Below are 23,965 nucleotides of genomic sequence, written 5' to 3'. Positions count from 1 at the left end.
TGATAATGATCTTTCCCACTGCTGGCGGTGATACTTTGTTAGAAGTCGACAATATGAGCCTTGATAAAAGTCAGACTCAGACCTGGTGAACAGAGTTGGGATATACTTCAGACCTCTGCAAGCCCCTCTCTTCCCCTTGCTCTTTGCAAAACCTAGTCCAAACCTTATCTTCAGCTCCCACAGGCCTTAAGGTCAGAGAAAAGCTCACCCAAGTCTTAAGAGGAAAACCGCACATAGAGTTGGGTGTGATGGCGCACACCTTTAATCTCAGCACCCCTCCATGAAGTATGAAGTAGCCACCCTGCTTTGGAGTTCTGGGAGCAAAACTGCAGCTACTCTGCTGTCTCGGGGTGGTCTGAGTGCCCCTTGAGTGCCCCAGTTGGCATGCACTAAGCAGGCTATCTCAGACTGGGCAGCCTGTCAGGGCTTAGGTCAATGCCAGACTCCCCTCTAGCACTGCTGAAACCTCTTCTCTCAGCCTGATATATATATATATATTGTCTTTAGAAATGTGGGAAGGGGTCTTGCTGTGTAGACACACTGGCTTTAACTCATAACCCTACCTCAGCCTCCTGAGTGCTGGGATTACAGGAATATGCCATAGTAATTCTTAAGTATGCTAGAGCCTTCCAGGCACGATGGACGGAACATGGAGTGAAAACGCAGGTCAGTGTGATGGCTTAGCAGGTAGCAGTACAGCCTGGGACCCACAAGCTGCCCTCTGTCTGCCACATGGTGCCCCTTCACAACACATTTTTAATTAAAGGTATCTTAAACACTTAAGTAGAAGAAACAAGAAACCACAGTACTGATTTGTGGAGGAGTTTTGGGAGCACAGCTTAAGGAAGCAATATTATGCCTTTCTGAGAGACTGAGTTGACCTTACCACTGCTTCTTGCCTTGTCGACTGTCTGTAGAACGGCTCATCTGAATCCAATATGTCTTTGAGCCATCTAGCAACTCCTCTAAGTTCCCGGGCAGAGAAACCTGAGGGGGTTCAGAGAGGTACGTGAAGAACAGTGAGGATATGGAGTAATGGGGGTACCCTAGGGGCTTGTGAATTTCACTTAGCAAGAGGCCATGCCCATTTAGTACGTGAATTAATTGCTCCCCAAATCCTTCCAGTGCTCACTCTCCATCCCACCTCCAAGCAGGGTAAGAATCTGAAGTCAGCCTGTGAACTTCCAGTCTCTAGAGTGTCGGGGGTTTGGCACTGCCTGAGAGGAGCCAATGAAGAATTAAGCAGTCAAGGGGCAGGCCAGCAAGCCAAGACACAGACGCTTCAGCTCTCACAGATACTAAGCAATAGGAGCCATGGGATAACATGGGCCTGAGAAGATGCCAAAGCTATTACCACACTGACTAATAGTGTAAGCAGTGTGACTGCCGTATCCGTATCTGTCTAGGGAAAGCAATGTAAACCATAGCAGGGGTGCAGTGCCATTCCTGACTTGATGGCACACATCCCATTACATACCCCCACCTCAAAATACAGATAAGGCCATGCTCACTTGATAGGGATATGAAAAATGTTCATTGAATGTAGCCAGATTGGAAGACAGAGTTGTGCAGTATTCTTGGCTTTCCTTCAGACTTCTGAGGGTATATGAGATGTAAAAGCACCTTTTCTCTTGCTGAATCCATCCAGATGGACAACAGGTGTCTACAAAGCAGAAAGAATATGAAAGCCACACCCTTAGGATAAACCACTTGACCAGCTGGTTAATAATAGTCTCTAAGGTCTCCTCTCAGTGATCCCTCCATCTGCTTTAGTCCCAGGTCTTTGCAATCTTGTTGCCTCTTCTGGAAACATTTTACTTCTTAACAATATGGGACGATTTTTCTAGTGGAGTTAGTATTACTATCCCTGGTTTCTGAAAGATTAAAATCTGCCTTAATACTAGTCAACATTGCCTAGCTCCTACATTGACCAGTGGGCTTCTTCTCAATCATTCATTCATTCCATTTAATCCCACACATCTCCACTGCACACATTCAGAGCTTTGCCACACTGCTCCAGCCCCATGGCCACGACTCTGTAAGCAGACAAACTTGGCTCTCATCTTGATTCACAAGCAGGAGACAGAGAGAGCTCACTGTGGGTAGCAGGAATCTTTTGAAACCTCAAGCCTAGCCTGGCCCCACCTCCTTTCCACAAGGCCACGCCTCCTAGTCCTTCCCAAACAGTTGTAATAATATATGAATATTCTCCATTTCCATATCTCTACTTAAAAATGCCTACCTCTGTTCTTTTCTGGATTATGTTTAAGAAATGAAATCCTTTAACGCCTCACATTCCACCCTGCTCTTGATCACAATGTCACAGTCACCTCTTATCAGACCTAACTCCAGCACTCAGAAGTCAATCCCTGTCCACCGCCTGACACTCTCTGTCTCTCTCTGTGTGTATGTATGTCTCTCTGTTTCTCCCCCCACCCCATCTACATGTTCTTACATCTCCATCCAGCTTCTGCCATTTCTCTGTATTGTGACAACTTGAAGGAAACATTTTTCTTTAATTTGGTGGAACTGATTTGAGGAGAGTGAGAGAATAAGAAACATGCTCAAAGGTAGGCAGGGCCTTGAAAAACATGTTAATGAGAGAGAAGGGGGGTAGCCTAGGCTAGGCTCCATTTCTTCATTGTGACCTCACTGTCATTGTCACACTGTTATCTTCAGTGTGTCTGAGCCAGTGTATTATGCCTCATTACTGCTGAGATAATAATGCCATGGCCTCGGCAGGGACAGCATGATGAGATTTGTGGTTTTGAAGGGTTTCCCCATAACTAGGGTTGGGTCAGTGGTTAGAGCACTTGCCATGTAAGCGTGAAGACCAAACTTACGATCCCAGCACCTGAGTGTGGTGGCTTGGATGAGAATAGCCCCCACAGGCTCATCTATTTGAATGCTTGGTCCCCAGTTGATACAACTGTTTGGGAAGGACTAGGAGGCGTGGCCTTGTGGAAAGGAGGTGGGGCCAGGCTAGGCTTGAGGTTTCAAAAGATTCCTGCTACCCACAGTGTCTCTGTCTCCTGCTTGTGGATCAAGATGAGAGCTCTCAGCTGTTCCTGGTGCCTCAGCTCTGCTATCATAGACTGTAACCCTTTGAAACCACAAACCAATTAAACATTTTCTTCTATAAGTTGCCTTGGTGTTTTGTTACAGCAATAGAAAAGGAAGACACCAAGTGAATTCCAAGTGAGTAGAAGGCGGGATCAGAGAATCCTCACAGAAAGCTAGCCATTAGTCATACTGATGAGCTCTGGGTTTGAGATACCCTACTTCAGTGAAGAGTCTCTTCATCAACCTGTGCATGCACAGAGGGGGTGGGGGAGAGGAGAGGCATACATTTATTCATATGCATGCAGAGAAAACAGAAGCCTAAGGAAGTGAGAGCTAAGGATGAGTGCCTGTAATCTTGCTGTCTGAAGCTTCGCAGAAGCATCTAGATGCCCCTGAGTCAGAAAGATTTAGACTATGTGAATTGCTGGAGACAGCTTCCTCTTCTCTTCCCACTCATGATCTGCCACAAAGCTGGGTGCACGCCCCCCCCAAATCCAGTGTGCAGCTTGGTCCTCGTCAGTAACCAAGTTCACATAGCCCAGGTCAGACGCTAGATTCAGTCCATCTCTCACCAGCCCCCCACCCCAGTCTCCCTGATCCCAGAGCAGGTACCTGATGAACAGGAGGAACAGCGTCTCAGTATGTCCCGAGTACTCATCAACGTCTGGTCCAGGGCCTGCCTCTGCTGCTCCTCATTTTCCAACCTCTCCTTGGTCTTCTGTCTCTCGGCCTGGCAGGCCTGTAATTGCTGCTCAGTGTCCTCATAGCTTTTCTGCTTCTTCTTTAATGTGTCCTGACTGGAGATCAGATTTCTCCGAGATTCCTGAAGGTCCACCTCCTTCTGCTTCAGCTGGCGTGCCTCCTCCCTGAGCTGCTGCTGCAAGCTGCTGTTGGTGGCTTCCCAAATCCTGGTCGCCTGCTGAAACTGCTTGGACACCTGCAGATCTGTTTGGCCATAGGAGAGACTGGTTGGGTGTGGCACCACACTCGTATCCCAATCCAGGGAAGGCTGAGACAGGAGGATAGTAAATTTGAGGCCATGGAAACTCTTGATGGGGGTAAGGGGCGCTGCAGGGAGACTTGAGGACAGTTCCTCCAGCTGTACTCTGCTCGAAGACTTCAGCGTCAACCTTTCCTCTTCATGAAACTTCTTGTATAATGTCCTGAACTTAAGATCTGCCTGCCTGGAGTTTAAGGAACCCTGAACTAGATAAGGATAATTTAGGAAGGCAGGAACACTCCAGGGTAGTCACGGCTGGAAACCAGACCCAAAAGCCCAAGATGTTTTTGAGTCTTGCTTAAGGAAAGGCCACTTGGCAGAAGAGAAGGGAAGGCGTTTAGAATGAGTGGGAGATGGGGACCCCCGTACTCACAGCGAACTCCCAGGCAGATGACAGCTGCCACTAACATCACACAGGCCAGGAGGAGACCAAGCAAGGAGTATTGCAAACAGACTGTGGGACCTTAGGGGACAGTGATGGTGAACAGTCAGTCCCAGGGAAGACAATGAGAGAAAACACACAGCAGCACTCCTAAGCAGGTTTTGTCCTGCAGGGAGTAGCACCGAAACTAGTGAAAAGGGTTGAGGGTGCCTTACCTGGCTCAAAAACCTAAATTTCATACAAGGAAGGGACCAGGAGTCACATGACTAGAGACCATCTGAACTGGGGACTTGTGATCTGGGATTCCATGTAGGAACAATCGCGACGGGGATGAGGTAGGTAGTGGGACGCTGGGCTGTCCCAAAGGCTCATCTAGCACAGAGCAGAACCCACCCCCACCCCACCCCCACATGCACGTAGGTACTTAGTGTCTGATAAACCCGCAGGGCGCCACAGGCCGGGCAGCTGGTGAGTGGCACGCTGAGGCTGCGGGGATGGGGGGGGGGGGCCCTAGAATACGCACAGCGGGGAATCTGCCCTAGAGCTGACGACTTCACGGAGCTCCAGGATGCGGTCGGTGGCTCTGACCTGACCCCTGCGGAAGGAGAGCACCCGAAATGAGGATGGAAAGTCCCTGTAACCTCCCTTTTCTCCAGCCCACACCACGCTGAGACCCTGGTCTGTCCTGAGCTAAGTACCGTGGAACAGCCCGTGGAACAGCCCGTGGAACAGCCCGTGGAACAGCCGTCACTCTCTGGGCTTCATCTGCTGCCCCTGGGGCTTTTTGAGATGAACTCAGCTCACCTCCAGTTTGTCCCCAGCAGTGCCACTCCAGGAGGTCCTCCATCAAAAGCCCTTCTTGGGTCGCCTTATCCACACTCCCCTCACGTACCTCATTTCTCTCCTGGAGCTCCCTTTATCTTTTCCTTATCATTTTCTTACGGTCCCTTGTTTGTGACCCTCCGTCCTTCTTCCACATCCTTCCCACTTTTTCCACTGGAACCGGTCTCACACCGGCTGCCCCATCCTGAACCCAGCTTACCTCCCACTCATCTCCCGGCCCTCTGATACCTCTTTCTCAGAAACAGCCCTGCTTCTTTCTCCAAGACTGCTCTGCACTCCCTGGATGAAGACACCCTCTGTAGGCGTCCCTGGTCCTCCATACCTGCTTTGTCCGCTAGTGCAGGGGAAGCCAAGCCTGATGGTCCTCCTGGGACTGGAGACACTTGCACATTCTCGTAGGTGAGCTCCCCATCCTCATAGGCCTCACAGTCTGGAAAGGGAAAAGCTCCAAAGTCGGAGTCTGGAGTGAGGTCTCTGGAGTCGGGGTGGAATCTAAGGAGAGCAAGCAGGACTTACCCTGTCCTAAATGGCTAGATGCACTGTTCTTCAAGGGTGCCTTCACAAAGCGCAGGTCTGCATAGGTAATGGCGTCAGCCATAGCCCTGGGCACCTCTGCTTCACAGACTTCCAGCTAATCCACTGGTCCACACCTCCCTGGCCCCTCTCCTCTCTCAGGCACTGAGTTCTCTGTGTAACTGTTAGGCTCAGCCCTTGCGCTGTGACACCAAGTTACAAAAGAGGAAGGTCTCTGGCAGATGGACTCAGTGGAGCAGAAGAAGTCCTTGGGTTGGAGCCAGAGGGCTAGAGAGGGCGCTGAAGCCAGCCTGGACCCGTGTCCAGCCAGAGCCCCCTCCTTAAGCATCCTAGACCCACTTTGGATCCTCCCACCAGTTCCTGTGTGTTCCTGGTTGGCCACGCCCTCCTGACTGCCAATCACCGAGATCCATCAATGTATAGTTGGGACTCTGGCTCTTAACTGACCCAGGACATCACCTCCATCACTACTCCAGGTTGCAGCTTCATCCTCAGCCATCAGGTTTGGGGTTCCTACCATGGAGCCTTAGCTTCTCCTCATTCTGGGGTTTCCAGTAGGTCCATGGGTTACCAGGAAAGGCTCCTTAATTTGGTAGCTCAGATTACGTTTTTGCCCCATTTTACAGAGTGATCCTTAGATAAACCTGAGTCCTTCCCTCCTGCTTGCTGAGCCATCACCCAGAAGCCATGCCTGGGAATCTAACAGCTTTTGGGGAGGATGTAAGGGAGGCAGGAACAAGCTAGTTTTCCTCTGTGAGCATCCCAGACTGGCTTCCTACTTCTCTGCTCTCTACCTGACCTTGCCTGTGAGTAGGGCATTCTCCTCCCCATCCATCTTTCCCTTGATATCCTGTGGTGTCCTTTGTGTTCTCAGAGCCACGGCAGGGAGCAGGGTCCACTTGGAGCAGCTCTGGCTGGGCTAAAGGACTAGCCTGGAGCAACAGTACTTCTCACTTACCCTTCTAGAGAGGGAAGGAAACAGTGAGTGTGAGATTTAGTGCAGGACATGGTGGGCTGGCGAGCTGGCTCAGTGGTTCAGAGCCCTGGCTGGATCCCCACATCTTAACTCCAGCTCCAGGGGATCCCATGCCCTCTTCTGACCTCAGGCACCAGGCACAGACTTGGTGTGCAGACATACATACAGGCAAGAAACATGTATGCATAAAATAAAACCTAAAAAACAAAAACTAAAACAAGAAGGGGGTGGCCATGTTTTCCTAGGTAGAAGTGAGGCAAAGAATGTTCCCCTTATTCTTGCTAAGTTCTTCTCTTAGAAGGTCCCGGGGGCAGGAGGTGTAGCTCAGTGGTCCAGAGGGAGTGTGATGATCTGACCTCACTTCCCAGCACACACAGATACACATACAGTCCAAACATTGTCCCATCAGGATTGCCCCCACAAAAGTGAACGCTTGGGCCATGCGTGGTGCACACCTTTTATCTCAGCAATCAGGAGGCAGAGGCAGGCACAGCAAATCCCTGGAAGTCAGAGGGCCATCCTGGTCTACACCATGAGTCCTAGGCAAGCCTGGGTTATGTAGCAAGACCATGTCTCTCGGAGAGAGGTGGGGGGGATAAGGGGAGGGAAGGAGGGAGGGGGGAAGAGAGGAAGGGAGGGAGAGAAGGAGGGAGGGAGAGAGAGGGAGGGAGAGAGGGAGGGAGGGGAGAGGGAGGGAGGGAGGGAGAGGGATACAGACACACAGAGAAACACGGATGAGAAGATGCATTTGCAGAGGAGAGCACAAGCTCAAGTTATTGTAGGTGAAGAGGTGAAAAGGGGGAGACCGTGGCAGGAGGGTTGTTGAGCTGAGTGCCCAGAGATGCTCCCTAAAGTCTTTTACCACAATGTAGACTTTCATCAGAATCCCAAAAGGCCCTCATGCCTTGAGGGTTGCAGTGAGCTAAAACCGGATGAGATATGGAGGTGAGAACGCCCCCCCTTTTGGGCCACATCCGTCCCCCCAACAGCTGTGGGGAGGAAGAAAGAAAGCTAAAGTTCCTCACCACAGGCTACCAGCTCATGTGACTGGTGGTGTTGGGCAGGGCAGGGGACATTAGAAGAGCCCTTTTGCAGTGGCATTGTGGAGTCTGCCCCAGAGAGTGGCCCTGAAGCTAGAGAGCAAACGCATCATCCGCATCATCCGTCACTGGAGGAAGGTGTCGGAGGAGAGGTGGGTGGGCACACGCTTACGTGTGTGCTCCTGTGTGCACAGCCCCTGCACTTGTGACCTTTTGGGGCGTCTGTGGGAGGTGAGTGCCTGTCAAAGTGCCCCCCTGGAGAAGGAAACACTACAGATCCCGCAGGCTGAGGCCGCTGCTGAGAGCTGTCATCATCTTTGCCATAGCAGCGACTGATGTGACATTGTCAGAAAACTCATCACAGGTCAAGACAACAGGTTTTACAAATTATTTCCTTTTGGGGGTTCATTAGTTTCCTAAGGCTTCTCTGCAGCTGTTACCGGTCCCTGCTTGATTAAAGTTTCCAACGGCCCAGGGCCTTCCTCTAGGCACTGTGGCAGGGCCTCCCCCAGAGACTAGGCAGTGGACTGGTGAGTCCCTGGGGGCCTGTGGGGTGTGTGAGAGTGAGTAGGAGGGCACAGAGCAGCTGGTGGAGGATGGGTGGGGACAGTTGGGGCATGGCATCTGTGGTACACAGAGTGTGGGGGCGGGCAGAGAAAGCCATTGTAAGGAGGTTGGCAGGGATTCCATGGACAGAGACAATGTCTCGTGTAGGGAGCCGTTGGTACAGTCTCGGTTCTCAGAACCCCAATATACGGCATATACGGCACACGTGACCTGGATGTAAGATGCCCAAGCTGGAAAACAGCATCCGTGAGAGTCTTAACAAAGTGGCCCCTAGATGGAGCTGGGCTGAGAAGCCTGGCTCACCACATTGCCTTGGAAGTCTTCATCAGGAGTGGTCTGGAGCCTCTTCTTTAGCCCCTTTTGGTGATGGTGATCTATCTCTTCATGACATTTTCTGTTCTCTTCAGTCTTAGGTCAGCTTGTAGATTCTACATCCAGGCACCCCTGGCAGAGGAAATGTAACTGATCCTGTAGGCTGAGCATGCCCAAGAGAGCGCCTGTTTATATCCCTTGATTGATTTCTAGGTGGTCTTGTATTTTACAGATGGGAACTGGGTGGGGGTGAGTCCCCCCTCCCTGGGTGCATGGAGGCTTCTGTATTGTCATTCCTATTACTACCTTTCGAAGTTGGACCCCAGTTCCACCCACACTGTCCCAATGTCAGAAACACTAGGGGCGTTAAGAACTGAGAGACCAGAGCTGTGCATTTCAGGACCACGATGGCATCGCCTACGGTCTGATAGCAGGACAAAGGCTGGATCCTGCTGTTCCAGTTCATCCATAGTCTTCCGTGTCTAGATAGCTCATCTGAGCACAGCACAAATGGAGGCCTCCTTTTTCCAGCAGGGCTTCGTCTTCTCTGCTTGACCCCACATCCTCTACCTGAGGAAGGTCATGCTGTCCTTGACAAAACTCCGGGTTAAACTCCCCCTTTCCAGATAAGAACCTGGGTCCCTGAGACACCTCTTTAAGTAAAGGAGGCATTCACAGTACTTTAATCTCCAGCCAATGATTTACATTCACCCTGAAAACTCCTTCCCACTCCCGAAAAGTTCATATATAGCCCTAGTTCACGCCGAATAACACGTATGCACACACAGTGTTTGTAACACTAACATCCTTAGAGAGGGCCTCTCCCCCTCCCCCTCACAGCACTCCCTCCTGAACTGGAGCCCCACCCACTCCGGGCTCTGCCGTATCTTCCAGCCCAGTGTCCTGTGATGTCTGGACACCTTGAGAGAAGCAACAGAAGGTGAACCACAGGCAAAGCCTTGCCTTGCCCTGACCGTCCTCTGTTTATTATGGGTTATCGAGGTTGACTAGGGGAAGGAGCTCAGCCGTGAATTTGTTATGTAGAAAGGGTTCATCTGTCTCATTTTGGTCATGCAAGTACCAAGCAGCCATTAGAAAACTCTAAGATAGCTGTACCTTCATCATCACTGGCTCTGGGAAACCCTAGCCTACCGACCGTGCCAGACCAAGGACATACACTAGTTCCAGCTGCCTATCAGTATGAGTTTACCTGACAGGGCATAGACAAGCTCAGTGAAGTCCCTTTAGGTGGACGAGCATCCTTCCTAGGCTGGTCATCCACTTTAATTTCAGGGGACCTCAAAGGAAGGAAGGCCTTTCCCAGAGAAGAGAAAAAAACAGTCAGGGAAGAGGAAGGGTCAGAGAGATGAGATGCAAGAACTCAACCTTGGTTTAAAGGGAAGGGGCTTAGTGAGCCGAGGAGTCTGGGCAGCCTCTAGAAACCAGCAAAACCAGGGCATGATGTTCTATAGTTCCTACAAATTAGGCAGCCCTGCAGACACCAAGTTGACTTGTCATCCTCCTGACTCAATGTTGGGATGTCATTTTCTTTTTCAAGACAGCCCTGGGTGTAGCCCTGGATGTCCTGGAACTCACTCTGTGGACCAGGTTGGTCTTGAACTCAGAGATCAGCCTGCCTCTGCCTCCCGAGTGCTGGAGTTAGTATGTCACCACTGCCTGTCTTGGGTGTGACTTACACACAGGCCTTTATTAAAGTTTATATCTCTTTCCAGTAAAGCTTTGATTGATTTCTAGACTGTGATTTACAGATAAGAAAGAGTAACTGTATAATCCTAGCTAGTACAGGCAGGAGGAGTTCATGGGTAGCTGTGGAAACGGGACGACATTCAGTGCCCGCCTGGGCTAAGGAGACCCTGTCTCCTCCCCCTCCCCTCACTGTGACAGTTCACAGGGACAAGTGCAGAGCTGACCTTTGTATCTATAGAATCATGTTCTTTTGTCAAATACAAACAAGCTGTCATAAACATGGCGGCTTAACTGATTTCTTTCATCTTCTTAAATGTTTTGCTTTATTTTATTTTAGACAGGGTCTATCTGTAGTTCTGACTGTACTTGCTGTGTTGAGCTACAGTGAAAACTTTGGTTTCTTTAAGAACCCAGTTATGTTATGTGAATATGATTTTGTTTTGATCCCAGAGGTGAGATATGGGGCTGCCTTAGATTGTCCACAGACACCAATATGACTTGTCTTGTGCTCTAGCAGGGGCATGATTTTGCCAGTGACAGAGAATTTGTATTTGGAATTATGTTTGGGGACTCGGGAGAAGGTATAAATGTGAGACCCCTGAGAGGGCCTGGGGTGAGTGCTGACAGTGCTGCTCCCCTGCTCCCTGCTACTCCCCTGCTCCCTGCTACTCCCCTGCTCCCTGCTACTCCCCTGCTCCCTGCTGCTCCCCTGCTCCCTGCTGCTCCCCTGCTGCTCCCCTGTTCCCTGCTGCTCCCCTGCTCCCTGCTACTCCCCTGCTGCTCCCCTGCTCCCTGCTGCTCCCCTGCTGCTCCCCTGTTCCCTGCTGCTCCCCTGCTCCCTGCTACTCCCCTGCTGCTCCCCTGTTCCCTGCTGCTCCCCTGCTCCCTGCTACTCCCCTGCTGCTCCCCTGCTCCCTGCTACTCCCCTGCTGCTCCCCTGCTCCCCGCTGCTCCCCTGCTGCTCCCCTGCTCCCTGCTACTCCCCTGCTGCTCCCCTGCTGCTCCCCTGCTGCTCCCCTGCTCCCTGCTGCTCCCCTGCTGCTCCCCTGCTGCTCTCTTGCTGCTCTCCTGCTGCTCCCCTGCTCCCTGCTGCTCCCCTGCTATTGCATTTACTGGGTTTCTGGTTTGCTGTTTGGGGAATAACTTGATGATGAAGACTGCACTTTCCCGTCGAAACCTGAAGCCCCTAATCAGCAGAAATTAGTTTAAAGAGAGCCAGGCCCTCTTCCCCTTCTGTCCATCTTCCTCACCTACCTAGTGTTGGGGGTTGGAAAGGACTGGAGTGACGGGTGGTGGATATAAGAACCCAACAAAGTAGCTCAACAAAGCACACCTACAAGTGGTGTCCAAAGTAGGGCGAGGCAGAGTGGGGACAGGTGCCTATGCTGTGGAGGCGACGGCAGGGTATGAAGGAGTGACATTCTGTGTCTGGCCGTCAGCAAAACGTATTGTGGCTGCAACTGGGTTTTCCCCTGCTTGATTCCCAAAAGTGACTTTCCCCTCTCCTCCTCCTCCTCTTCCTCCCCCCCTTTCTTTCTCCTCCTCTTCCTCTTCCCTTCTTCCTCCTCCTTTATTCTGTCTCAAAAAATGTTGGGAGAATGGTTGTGCTGTTTGAAAATTTACAAGAAGATCTGGGAGGTCTGCGAAACAAAACCTGGGTGAAGAGGGAAACCCGGAATGGTCGCTCTGCTCTCTCTTCAGAATCGGCCATGCAACTGTAGAGGTTATGGGTAAAAATGGAAGTGCTTGGACAATGCGTAGTGCCAGAGAAAGGGGAACAAAGAACGTTCAGACCTGATGCCCGTGAGTCAGAGCTTCCCCCAGGATAGAAGAGGGTTGCAAACAAAGCCATACCAGACCCTGATGTGAGACGGGTGCTGATAGAGATCCGGGTGTTTGAGATGCATATACCAAATGTAGGAGTTATTGGAGCAGCACCAGTGAACGAGTGGATAAGGGACATGATGACTTTGTCTCTCACGGGCAACCATGCCAACACAGAGGACAAGCTATAACTAGAGGTCTCAGACATCAAATACCCGGCTCTTTAATCGCAGTGAATTCGGCCGTTTACAAGGAAATTGACCAAGCTGCTAAAGTCTCAGAGCTCAAAATGTCCAGTGTGGTAATTGTGAAAAATTCAGTACTTTCTGCCAGAGAAGGGAACAAGCCGTTTCTGGTGGCAATGGTTTTCTGAGATATAAACCAGAAAGAACACCTAGGCTTCCCGGGGCACACGGATATTGTCGAAAAGGGCACTAATGAGAGCGGGTCTAGGAGGGGTATAGAAGGTAAACTCTTCCCATCAGGAAATTAAGTGGAGTCCCAGCCAGCTCAAGGCCCTGTAGCAAAAACTAGGAGCATTTCCCTCTGGTCAGCCAGGCAGAAAAGCCTCAACTAAGTATTGCTGATCTTTTGCAGTGATGTTCTACATTTGGCCGCAAATAAACATCCTGCTCTCTCCCCAGAACCCAGTGTTACAAAGTAACCATTGGTGTCTGTGGTTCTTTGCCTTCATGGACAGTAGTGATATAAAGAAAAAATAAATAAATTATTGTATCTCCTTGTAAAGAAAGAAGAAAGGTAGGTTATTCTATCTTCTTTCAGACTAAGAAAGTCTCAGATATTTTACATCGGTATGGGTTAGTGTGTATTGATAGAAATTTCAGGTTTTATCTGCTACAAAATACTCTATGTATGATTCAACTCTTGTTTAAGGTATACGTGCATATATTTTTAATGCAACTCATTTAAGAATGTAAAGTTATAGTCTTACGAAAGATACTACTGCAAACTGTCTAGGATAATTAAGAATTGGTCACCTATAAGTTATCAGACTTGTAGTCTTGTTAGGTCCTAGTTTAGTTCATTACAGAAATAAGCTTTGTTTCGCCTCCTGTGTATGTTTTCAAAGTTAAGCAGAAAGTAAATAGTAAGAGACCAGCAGTTTTTGTCTAGTCAGGTTTACCTTAGATAGATGATCCTCAAACACTTTAGAGAGCTGCAGGATATTTCATTTAAGATGCTTTAATAGTAAAAGGCGCTTCTGACAGAGAGTCACCCAAGCTCCTGACAGCACCCCATTTTACTTCAAAGAAGATGATGGGTTCCACCTGGAGTTTGCTTTAATGGTAGCAAAGATGGCCACTGGGCAAACAATAAATAAACACATACATAATAAAAATAAAATAAAATATCGCCCCTCACCTCAACTGCTAACAGCATGCTGTCCAAACTGTGGACAAGCAAAACACTGGGAGTCAACTGCCAACTTTGCCAAGACAAGACAGACCAATTCTTCAAAACTCCTGCTTCACAGTCATTGTGAATGTAACTCTCATCTGAATAATTGTTCTTATTGTCTATAGGTGATTGATGTAAGGGACAAGGCCACTTATTGGACCAAAGGGAGAAATGTAGTGATAATTTTGGTTTCTGCAAAAGTCCAGCTACAGTATGTGATTATGTTTTTGTGTTAATTCCAGGTGTGGGACTTGACGAGGTTCAGGCTATGCACGGCTGCTGTGATTGTCTTCTGCTCTAGGAGGAGAGTGATTTTTTTTCCAGATGCAGATAGTTTATATTTGGTATTCTAGGTATAAATGCAAGAGCCGCTTCTGCTGCTGCTGGCTCCTGCTGTTGCATTTGCTGGATTGCTTGTTTGCTGTTTTCTGAATTGCTGTTTGACGATGTCCTGACAATGAGGATTTGGAATGGAGACTTTTGGTTTCTTCGGACAGTTCATTATGTCAAAGGATGGTCCCTCCTGCTGACTCAAGCCAAGGTCTCTGCTAGGTCATGTCACCAAGGTTGCTAACCCAACTACTGAACTGATTGCTGGTGTATCCGTGAAGTGTTTGCGAGTGGATCGAGCTGCCACTGCTGTGATCTGTGAACTGAGCTGCTGATTTCCTGACAATGCAGACACTGTGCAGTAGTAAAATTGCAGTTATGAAGTCGCAATGAAAACACTTTGATGGCTAGGCGTCACCATGAGGAGCTGTATTAAAGGGTCACCGCATCAGGAAGCTGGAGAACCACTGTACCATGCTTACTGTGTGGACTCTGCCACCCTTGAGCTCACAGAGACCTGCCTGCCTCTGCCTCCCAGGAGTGGGGATCAATGGTGCGCACCACCATAACCAGTTTCTTGAACTTTGGCACATAAATTACTGCTAATCCCAAATTCCTTTCACCCTTGGGGCTGTTGAGCTTCAAGCCCCCAGTTTTACTTTGCTTTAAATGCCCTTCTGTTCCTTCTGACACTTCATTCTGGGTTTTGAGCCACAGCCCTCCCTCCAAAATAAATAAATAAATGCAATTCATTTTTAAGAGAAAAGGGGGGGGGATACTTAGTTCTGTGGTTAAAGGCATTTGTTGTTCTTTTTTTAATTTTTTTTATTAGATGCTCTCTGTATTTACATTTGAAATGTTATCCCCTTTGCCCACTGCTCCCATTCCCCCTCCCCCTCCACTTGTCTTCAGGAAGGCCCACTTGCTCCCAATCCCCCTCTCCCCCTCAGCGCCTTGGCATTCCCCTACATTGGGAAAACATGCCCTCTCTGGACCAAAGGCCTCTTCTCACATTGATGCCAGACACTGCTATTCTTATAGAGGACCTAAGTTCAGTGCCCAGAACCTACACGGTGGCTCATGATCATTCATAACTGCAGTTCCCGGGGAGCCAGCACTTTCTTCTGTTCTTTGCAGGAACCGGCCACATATAAGGTGCACATAGGTCCATGCAGGCAAAACACTCATACACATAAAATAAAGTAAAACGTAAAGCTAAAAAGAAAATGAAATGAAAAAAGCATTTAAAGAAAGAAAAGAGAATTCTTATTGCTTCCAGATTGCATTTGGTTTCTTTGAGGGCTGTCCCGCCCTGTCCCCTGACCGCCCTGACCCCTGAGCCTGGCTAGAGACTAAATTCTACTGGCTTGAAATCAGTGGACATTTGCTTTTGTTGTTTTTTTCCCCTCGTATCTGTCACCCATATCTTTATTTGGAAACTTTATCACTTGGCTGTGTGTTTCTCTGAGGTAAATATTCATCTGACTCTGATTTACGGAACAAGTAGTCTTCTAGCAGCAGAATTCCCTCCACTTGGGTTTGCTCTGGTGTGATGTGTTTGCTTCTCTGTATCAACTGTCTTCTCTTGTTCCCAGCACTCACAAGACTGAGGCATAGAAACGGAGATGGGATACATACCAAGACATTGTCTCAAAACGAAACAAAACAAACAAACAAACAAACAAAAAACCCAAAAACCAGCAGCAACAACAACGAAATTTTCATTTAATTACAGTCTGGGTCTGTGCTGTCAGACACACAGGAACTCTTCTAGTAAATAAAGATACAGCCATTCCAACAATGTTACCATTATCCTCTCATGAAATGAGACCTTTAGAGGATGTTCACTTTCTACCTTTCTCTGTCTCCTCACCCTCTCCTCTCTCACACATCTGGGGTGTATTTTTCCTGCCTGTAATCCCTGCCACCTGATTCCAATTTAATTGAGATGGTTTAGGTTTGGTTAGAATTTCCCCCATAGTGATTTCCTGTCTTGAGTTTATAAATAGATTTAGATACAAATATATAAGTCATGGTTTGCTTCCTCTGCATGGTCTCTTTCCTCGCCATCTTCTTTTTTAAAAATATTTATTTATTTCATGCACATGAGTGCACTGCAGCTGTCTTCAGACACACCAGAAGAGGGCATCAGATCTCATTACAGGAGGTTGTGAGCCATCATGTGGTTGCTGGAATTTGAACTCAGGACCTCTGGAAGAGCAGTTGGTGTGCTTAACCACTAAGCCATCTCTCCAGCCCTCCTCCCCATTTTCCGTCTTGACATCTCTGTTCTGATTCATCTTGTTTGCTTAGCATGTTTTCTTAAAACCACTTCTCAGATGGGGTACTTTGGGACGTCTGCAAGCCTTTACAGATCTTTCATACCATCCTTGCCTGGGTCCGTGTTGAAGGCTGTTTCTCTCATTAGCCCACATTCAGTTTTGGTGAACCGGAACCTGCTTTGCTGGTTGCAAGGGTATAAACTTTGAGTTTTGAGACAAACATTCTTTTTACTGGTACAGGGCTGAGTGTGTTTCTTTCCTATCAAGCTGGTCTGGAGATTCAGCCCAGAGAAACATCAGCTATCATTTTTGTAAATGGTGTTCCTTTCTCTCTGGGAACCCACAGTCTTTGCATGGAGAGTTTCCTGGTTCTGTTCCAATCCCCATCATTCACCACAGAATTTGCATGTCTGTATTTTTGCTTCATGCTTTAAAAATAGGTCTTTTTAGTTTCCTCGGCTTGCTTAGGGAATTTCAGCAAAGATGCTCTGTTGTTTTACCTGTGGAAATTGTTAACTCTGAGATCACATTCGTAGTTCAAGGAAGTATTTCATGTGTGAGCTTCCAAACTCATAGAACTTTCTGGCAGGGACTCACCCATCTCTGCTGGGAGGCCCCTCTGCTCTCTGGTTTGTTTGCATTTTCCTCATTACAAAGTGTGAGAAATTCAAGGTCAGTAGTTTAGGGAGAAGCCACGGAGACCCAACCAAGGTACTGGCTCTCATTGGAAGCAAAATTCTCCTAAGATCTGCTTTCTTCCAGGCAGCCTTGGCTGAGGCTGTCCTCCAGAATTGTCCCTGCTGGGTTAGCTCCTATTGGGGGTTGTCAAAGGGGGATAGAAGGGAGTGTCACAGAGATCACAGTCTCATCACAGAGACCCGCCTGCTTCTGCCTCCAGGGCTGGCACTGAAGGCGTGTGCCATGCTGCCTGGCTCTATCTTAACTTCGAGAAAGGATGTGTGCACATAATCTCTACCGTCAAATATTCAGCTGAAGCCAGAGGCAAAGGAGGAAATATTGTTGAGAGGGAGCAGACATTGGGTGAAGGGGGCAAGGCAGGTTTGTATACTGGGAAGTAAGATGTATAGAATCAGAGATGAAGAAAGCTCCTGCCTCAAGGGATGGGCGGGGCAGGAGCCTGAAGGCCTGCACTGCAGGTGTCTCGAACCTCAGTCTCAGGTCTAACCTCCCATTCTATCAGGCCTCCAATCTGCCCAACTGTCCTTTCCATATAAGTCCCATTTATGTAGCCTATTCCTGCAAAGGCCTTTTATCTGTTGTCTTTGTTCTTAATCAGAGTGTGGGAATGGAACCCTGGTCACATTTTAAAACCACTCTTCAGGAGGGATTCTGATCTAGGGCTCACAGGATAACTATGTTGGTTCCATTTTGTTGACTTGACACTTTTGGGAAGGGGGAATCACAAATGAGAAATTGCACCATTTGATTGGCTTTTGTAGGCAAGTTGGTGGGACATTTCCATGATTAATAATTGATGTGGGAGGGCCCAGACCTCTGAGGGGCAGTGCCATCCCCGGGGCAGGTGATCCTGGGTTGTGTGAAAAAGCAAGCTGAACAAGTCAGTAAGCAGACTTCCTGGTACCCACTTCAGTTCCTGCCTCCTGGTTCCTGTTGGGGGGGAAGGGGGTGGGGGAGAGGAAAGGGGGAGGGGGAGAGGAAAGGGGGGAGGGGAAAAGGAAATTGGGGAGGGTCCTGCCTTGGCTTCACTCAGTGCTTGACAGTGATCAGAACAAGGGATCAGGACCAGGTGGTGGCAGGGGCAGAGGGGGTAAAAGTGGGGGTGGGGGAGGGGTAGGAAAGGGGGAGGGGTGGTGAGGGAGAGGTGGGGGAGGGGAGGAGTGGGGGAGGAAAGGGGTGTGGGAAGGGGAAGAGGTGAGGAGGGGATGGCTGTGGGGGAGGAAGAGGGAAAGGGTGGGGGAGAGGAGGGGATGACTGGGGTGGAGGAGTGGGGGAGGGGATGGCTGTGAGGGAGGGGAGAGGGAATGGTGGGGATGGCACACACCTTTAATCCCAGCACTCAGGAGGCAGAGGCAGATGTCTGAGTTCAAGGCCAGCCTGGTCTGCAGAGACAGTTCCTGGACATCCAGGGCTACACAGAGATACCCTGTCAGAAAAGAGGCAGAGAACTGGCTTGACTCTGAGACTGTCCTCTGACCTCACTCGAGCACATTCGAGTGCTTGAGCACAAAGAGAGTGAGGTTTTCATTAAAAAACAAAACAGAAAACCTTTTAGGAGATTCTCTTTCTAGGGTGGCTCCTCAGCACCCGCAGGTTGTTACTTACAGGAGGAAAGGGGAAGATTACATGGGTGTAGCTCATCTAGCAGAGCAAGAGAAAAATAACAAGGAGGCAGATCTGGTTTGGAATCCCGAAAGTTCTATGATTCCAAAGAATGGAACTAAGTACTTCATTGAGCAATGGTGTCCTCACCCCTGGACATGCTCACAGAGAGGCTTGGAGACTCACCCTCTACATGTCATAAGTTTAGACGAGATCTTCCGACCTCTTTCTAACCAAATAAGCCTAGAAAAAGATAAATGAAGCTAGAGAACAAGATACATAACACATTAAACATAACTATTATTACCAGGGGCTGGAGAGATTGCTCAGTGGTTAGGAGTCCTGGCCACTCCTCAGAAGACCCAGGTTCAAGTCCCAGCACCCACACAGCAGTTCACAACTGTCTATAACTCGTCTCAGGGGATCCAACACCCTCTTCTGGCCTCCTCTAGTACAAGTGATACACACACACACACACACACACACACACACACACACACACACACACAAGCACAAATTAAATTAAAACAATGTTATCAGAGTCCGAGGACAAAAAAGCTGAAACCAGCTTTAACCAACACAACCAAGAACAAATGAAGTGGTTCAGTGACTCACAAGTTCGTTTTCAAGGAGCTGATGGTAACTTTGAACTTTTAAAGGAAACAAGGTAGCCAGGGTTTGCACCTCAGGCAGGGATGGGTGGTGTGGGGGGTAGTATGTGGGGTAGTGTGTGGGTGGTGTAGGGGGTTGTGGGGGGTAGTGTGGGGGGTGGGGGTGGTGTGGGGGGTAGTGTGGGGGTGGGGGTGGTGTGGGGGGTAGTGTGGGGGGTGGGGGTGGTGTGGGGGGTAGTGTGGGGGGTGGGAGTGGTGTGGGGGGTAGTGTGGGGGGTGGGGGTGGTCTGATTAATCACTGTCTCGGTTATGGCTTTCCAGTGGGTTCTGAAGAAGCTGTTGCTGGTGTTTTTTCCCTTGAAGTCTGTCTCTAGGTTGCAGCCTCAAACTATGGGCGACTGACTTTATTCAGGAGAGGGGCGATGTGCCCTGCAAGTTTTATCCCCTTGTAATAAAGATGTTTCTCGATTAGTCTCTCCTTCCTGGTGTTGGCAGGAGAGAGTAGCCCAGGATGTTAGGCCAAATAGGACAGGCCTCTAGTCCTAGAAATTTAGGAGGCAGAGGCAAGAAGAACCCAAGTTCAAGGCTGGCCTGAGCTTTGTGAGACTCACAAGAGGGACAAAGAGACTCAGAAGGGAAAATGCTGGAAGGCAAAGCTAGAGTGGAATGGAACAAGCTGGTTTTATCTGGTGCCTCCTTCAATATCTTATCTTCCCACATCTTATCAGCACCTGAGGACACTAGCCACCAAGCCTTGGACCTAAGTCCTTTCCCCAGGACACATATGGTGGGAGAGATAACTCAGGCCAAATGGCGTGAGAGTGCGTTAAGCCCAGAACACAGTGGCTCCTTTGCAGCGAGCAAAGATGTCAGAGGTCCCACGTCTTTAGCCCTGCTCTGCTGGTCTTCCCACAGAATCGTCCAGAACTCGTGTGATCGCAGAGTGGATGGTCACATGCCTAACTCAAAAACAGGACGGGGAATCTATTCATTTACATAGTTAAGACCCCCAGAAGGAGGCTCTAGTTCTGCCCCTGGTTAGATCCAAGGCTTTACGTGATGACGGCATCAAGACCACGCCTACCATGGCCACCCAGCTCTGCTTCTCTCCTGGTAAGCAAAACCATCCTGGAATTTAAACCCACTCAATGGACCGAAAAGGCCAGGCTAGTGGTGTAAGGCCTAGCATACACAGGGCGGTTATGGCCTGCAGTCCCTCACGGTAAGTGCTAAGGACGTTCAGAACTCCCTGTTGTTCATCTTTCGTCCAAAACCCTTCTTCTACTCCAAAGTTTGTAAGAGGGAAAGCTGGGGCTGCAGAAGGCTCTGGTGACTTCCCAAAAACATCTGCCCCCTGGCTAAAAAGATACACCAGGGAGTCAAAGGAATCCACGAAGAAAGGAACTTTGGAACTGTAGACTTGTGCTGTCAGGAGAGGTGAGTTAACCAGAGAGGTGTGGTTATGGTCCTTGTTTGTTAAGTGCTTGGAATTTGTGCCAGAGCACAAACCCAGACATAGTGGCACACGCCTTCAATCCCAGCACTTGAGAGGAAGAAGCAGGTGGATCTTTGAGTTTAAGGCCTGACTGGTCTACAAAGCAAGTTCCAGGACAGCTAGAACTACACAGAGAAACCCTTGAAAAAATAACAACAAAACAGAAAGAAAGAAAGGAAGGAAGGAAGGAGAGAGGGAGAGAGGAAGGAAGAAGAAAGAGGGAGAGAAAGAAGGAAAGGAAGGAAGGAAGGAAAAAAGAAAGAGGAAGGCCATGGTTCAGCCGTAGATCTCATCACTTGCTTAGCATGAATGCAGTTCCTGGGTTTGATCCCTAGCACTGAGAGGCTATAAGAAAGAGAACGCATAGAACACAGGCTTCGGGGATTGAAAGACAAATATAAAATTCAGATCACACGCCACTGGAGCTACACATAAAACAAACAAACAAACAAAAATAAACAGAAGCTCACTTATGAGCGATGTTTGCCAGCTCCAAACGGTCCCGGTTTAGTCATGTGCGCCTCCAAATCAGCGGACTACAATTCCCAGGATGCTATGTCCAGGCCGCATCACGCCTGCGCAGAGGGAGTAGCGATGCCGCTTCATGCCCGAAGGGGGCACTGGAGCTTACTTGTTCTGAGCGCTTTGAGTCCAGGCTGAGCCCAGTCTAGGGTTCTAAATCAGCTTCCTGTGTTGGCTCCTTGGAGCACTCAGCCCTGGTTCCTGCTTGTGCGTGTGTGCTATTCCGATCAGCTCTTCTTCGAAGTCTAAACTCTCTCATGTTCTTTGGGTACGGACTCTGAACCAGCTTCAGAAGCACAGCCCCCCTCAAAAGCCCACATCCCGATGCTGTGGTTCTCTTCATCCGGTATCTGCCCCCAAATCTCCTTTCCTCCCTCCCACACAATTGCCTGTCCTTGATTGTGACCTAGGTATCCCTTAGAGAGACCCACGTTGGCATCCTCAAAGGTACAGAAACCAGAAGCACCCCACTACCACCCTTCTCACGGACACCCCTTGTCTACCAAGCGCATGGCTCCCTATTCTCTGGCTGTCTTTGGGACTTTGCAAATGGAAAGTAGGAAAGTGTGAAAATGAAAACTCCTGCTTCCTCTTTCTTCTGTCCTTCAAACCCCAAAAAGGTCGGTCGGGCTGGAGCTCAGGCTGAAGGGGATTTTCCCCCACCTTCAGCTGTGAGAAGCTGGAGATAAGAAGGGGCCCACCAAGTAGGATTGTTTTATCAGAGTGGAGTTTGCCATCATAGATGGGCTACAGAAAATTTGGAGGAGCGCAGCCAGTGTCATGCAAGAATTGGTTGACATCTTTGTAAGGACCCTGTCCGGCTCCGTCCTACAGGCGACCCACACAGTGACCACTGGAGCCTATTCCTTGCTTTACTTAGTGACTCTTTTTCACCTCACCAGAAGCAGGGAAGCCAAGATCCTTGGCACTGGCTTCTGTCACACCATCAGACTCATCTTGCTCCTTCCTTAATATCACACCTTCACCTCTGCGCGCGCCCCCAACTCGACCGAAGTTTTTTCTCCTTAGCATTGTGGTGCCCTCTGCTGGACTATTTTCTACTTTTCCATTTTTCTCGGTACCGGTTGAGTCATTTCATTTGTGAATTCCTCCACAGGACTCCATGTTTACCTCATTTTAATAATTCCTAGCGTTACCGAACACTCACGGGCCTAGTGATTTACATACGGTAATTAACTTAAACCACAAAACAGTTTTTCTTTTTTTCTTTTCTTTCTTTCTTTCTTTTTTTAGAACAAGGTTCTGGAGAATTGGCTCCGTGTTAAGGGCACTAGCTCTTGAGGAGGACCCTGGTTTGGATCCCAGCACCCATATGGTGGCTCACAACCATCTGTAACTCTGGTTCCAGGAGAAGCAACGCCCTCTTCTGGCGTTTATGGGACTGCACATATATACATGCAGGCAGAACACCCATAAACATAATAATAATAAAGGTTAAATTAACAGTTTCAGGGGCTGTAGAGATGGCTCAGCAGTCAAGAGCACTAGATCAGTTCTTAGCATCCACATGGTAGTTCACAACCATCTGTAACTCCAATGTCATGGAATCCAACATCCTCTTCTGACCTCCCTGGACTCCAAGAACAAAAGTGGTACCCAGACAGACATGCAAACAGCACTCCCATATACATAAATATTAATAAGAATAATATGAATTCTAAAGGGCTGGAAAGATAGTCCAGTGGGTAAAGCACTTGTCCACAAACACCATTAGTACTAACAATAACGTGATTTTTAAAAATTTATTTATTTATATATCGGTACACTGTAGCTGTCCTCAGACACACCAGAAGAGGGCATCAGATCCCATTACAGATGGTTGTGAGCCACCATGTGGTTGCTGGGGTTTGAACTCAGGACCTCTGGAAGAGCAGCTGGTGCTTTTAACCACTGAGCCATCTCTCCAGCCCCAATAATATGATTTTTAAACTCTATTTTATTTTACTTTTAAAAAATTGTTGGTTTATTATATGTGAGTACACTGTAGAGTACACTGTAGCTTCCTCAGACACACCAGAGGATCAGTCAGTGCTGTTAACCTCTGAGCCATCCCTCCAGCCCCTAAACTTTATTTTAGATTTATTTACATCATTTATACAAGCACACTGCCGAGGGTGAAGGAATCAGGAATAGCCCTGCTACCTCGGCATCTTCAAGCTTTTCTCGGCTAGGTACCCTCAGAAATGCTCCACACAGTGCCAAACAAAGCTCGTCCCCACACATACACACCCTTTAGACAAACCTTTTTTGAGATGCTTTATTTGAGACCCAGGTGACCCCAGAGGCAGCAGCATGAAGGCATGTGTCCCGGGTTTTCAGATCAGAAACCAAACGTGGGACCAAAGGAGCCTTCCACCTGTGGGCTCCCATGCATGATACCCACCCACATCCTCTCTGGCTTTTACCCACTCCTCCCTGCCCACTTCCTGTGTCTGAGGAGACAATGAGGTATCTGGGTAAGCTTAGAGGGGACATGGGGAACCTGGTTAAACCCTAAAAGAAGGGAAAGGTGTGACCAGTTTGGGGGCTTACAGGAGCACACAGAAAAGGTAAGTGCTTTGCAGCTCTATCCTCTGGAAACCAGGAGCTGTCACGCTCCGAGATGTACGTGTGTCACGATGCATCTTAGGAAGTTCAGAGTAGGTCATTATCTGTCACTCAGCAAAGTCTCAATGTCCTGGAGGTGGTTAAAAACTAGACATGTGCTAGCCGGGTCAGCAGGAGTCCCTGACCCAG

At 48.9% G+C, this 23,965-nt stretch overlaps 1 protein-coding gene across 1 annotated transcript; it reads right to left on the bottom strand.

Annotated features, from left to right (window-relative positions):
• Positions 1-882: 882 nt before the first annotated feature.
• Positions 883-5,886, bottom strand: CD72 (CD72 molecule; the record flags this gene model as incomplete). The annotated part of the gene is made up of 7 exons (XM_080940351.1): positions 883-987; positions 1,512-1,663; positions 3,676-4,008; positions 4,437-4,526; positions 4,969-5,040; positions 5,611-5,718; positions 5,805-5,886. 7 exons carry the CDS (start codon positions 5,884-5,886, stop codon positions 883-885), a joined length of 942 nt encoding a protein of 313 aa, XP_080796477.1.
• Between the last annotated feature and the right edge of the window lie 18,079 nt (positions 5,887-23,965).

This window comes from Micromys minutus (genome assembly GCF_963924665.1).
Source record: "Micromys minutus genome assembly, chromosome: 28".
NCBI classification, from domain to species: domain Eukaryota; kingdom Metazoa; phylum Chordata; class Mammalia; order Rodentia; family Muridae; genus Micromys; species Micromys minutus.
This window is presented reverse-complemented; position numbering and strand designations above follow the sequence as displayed.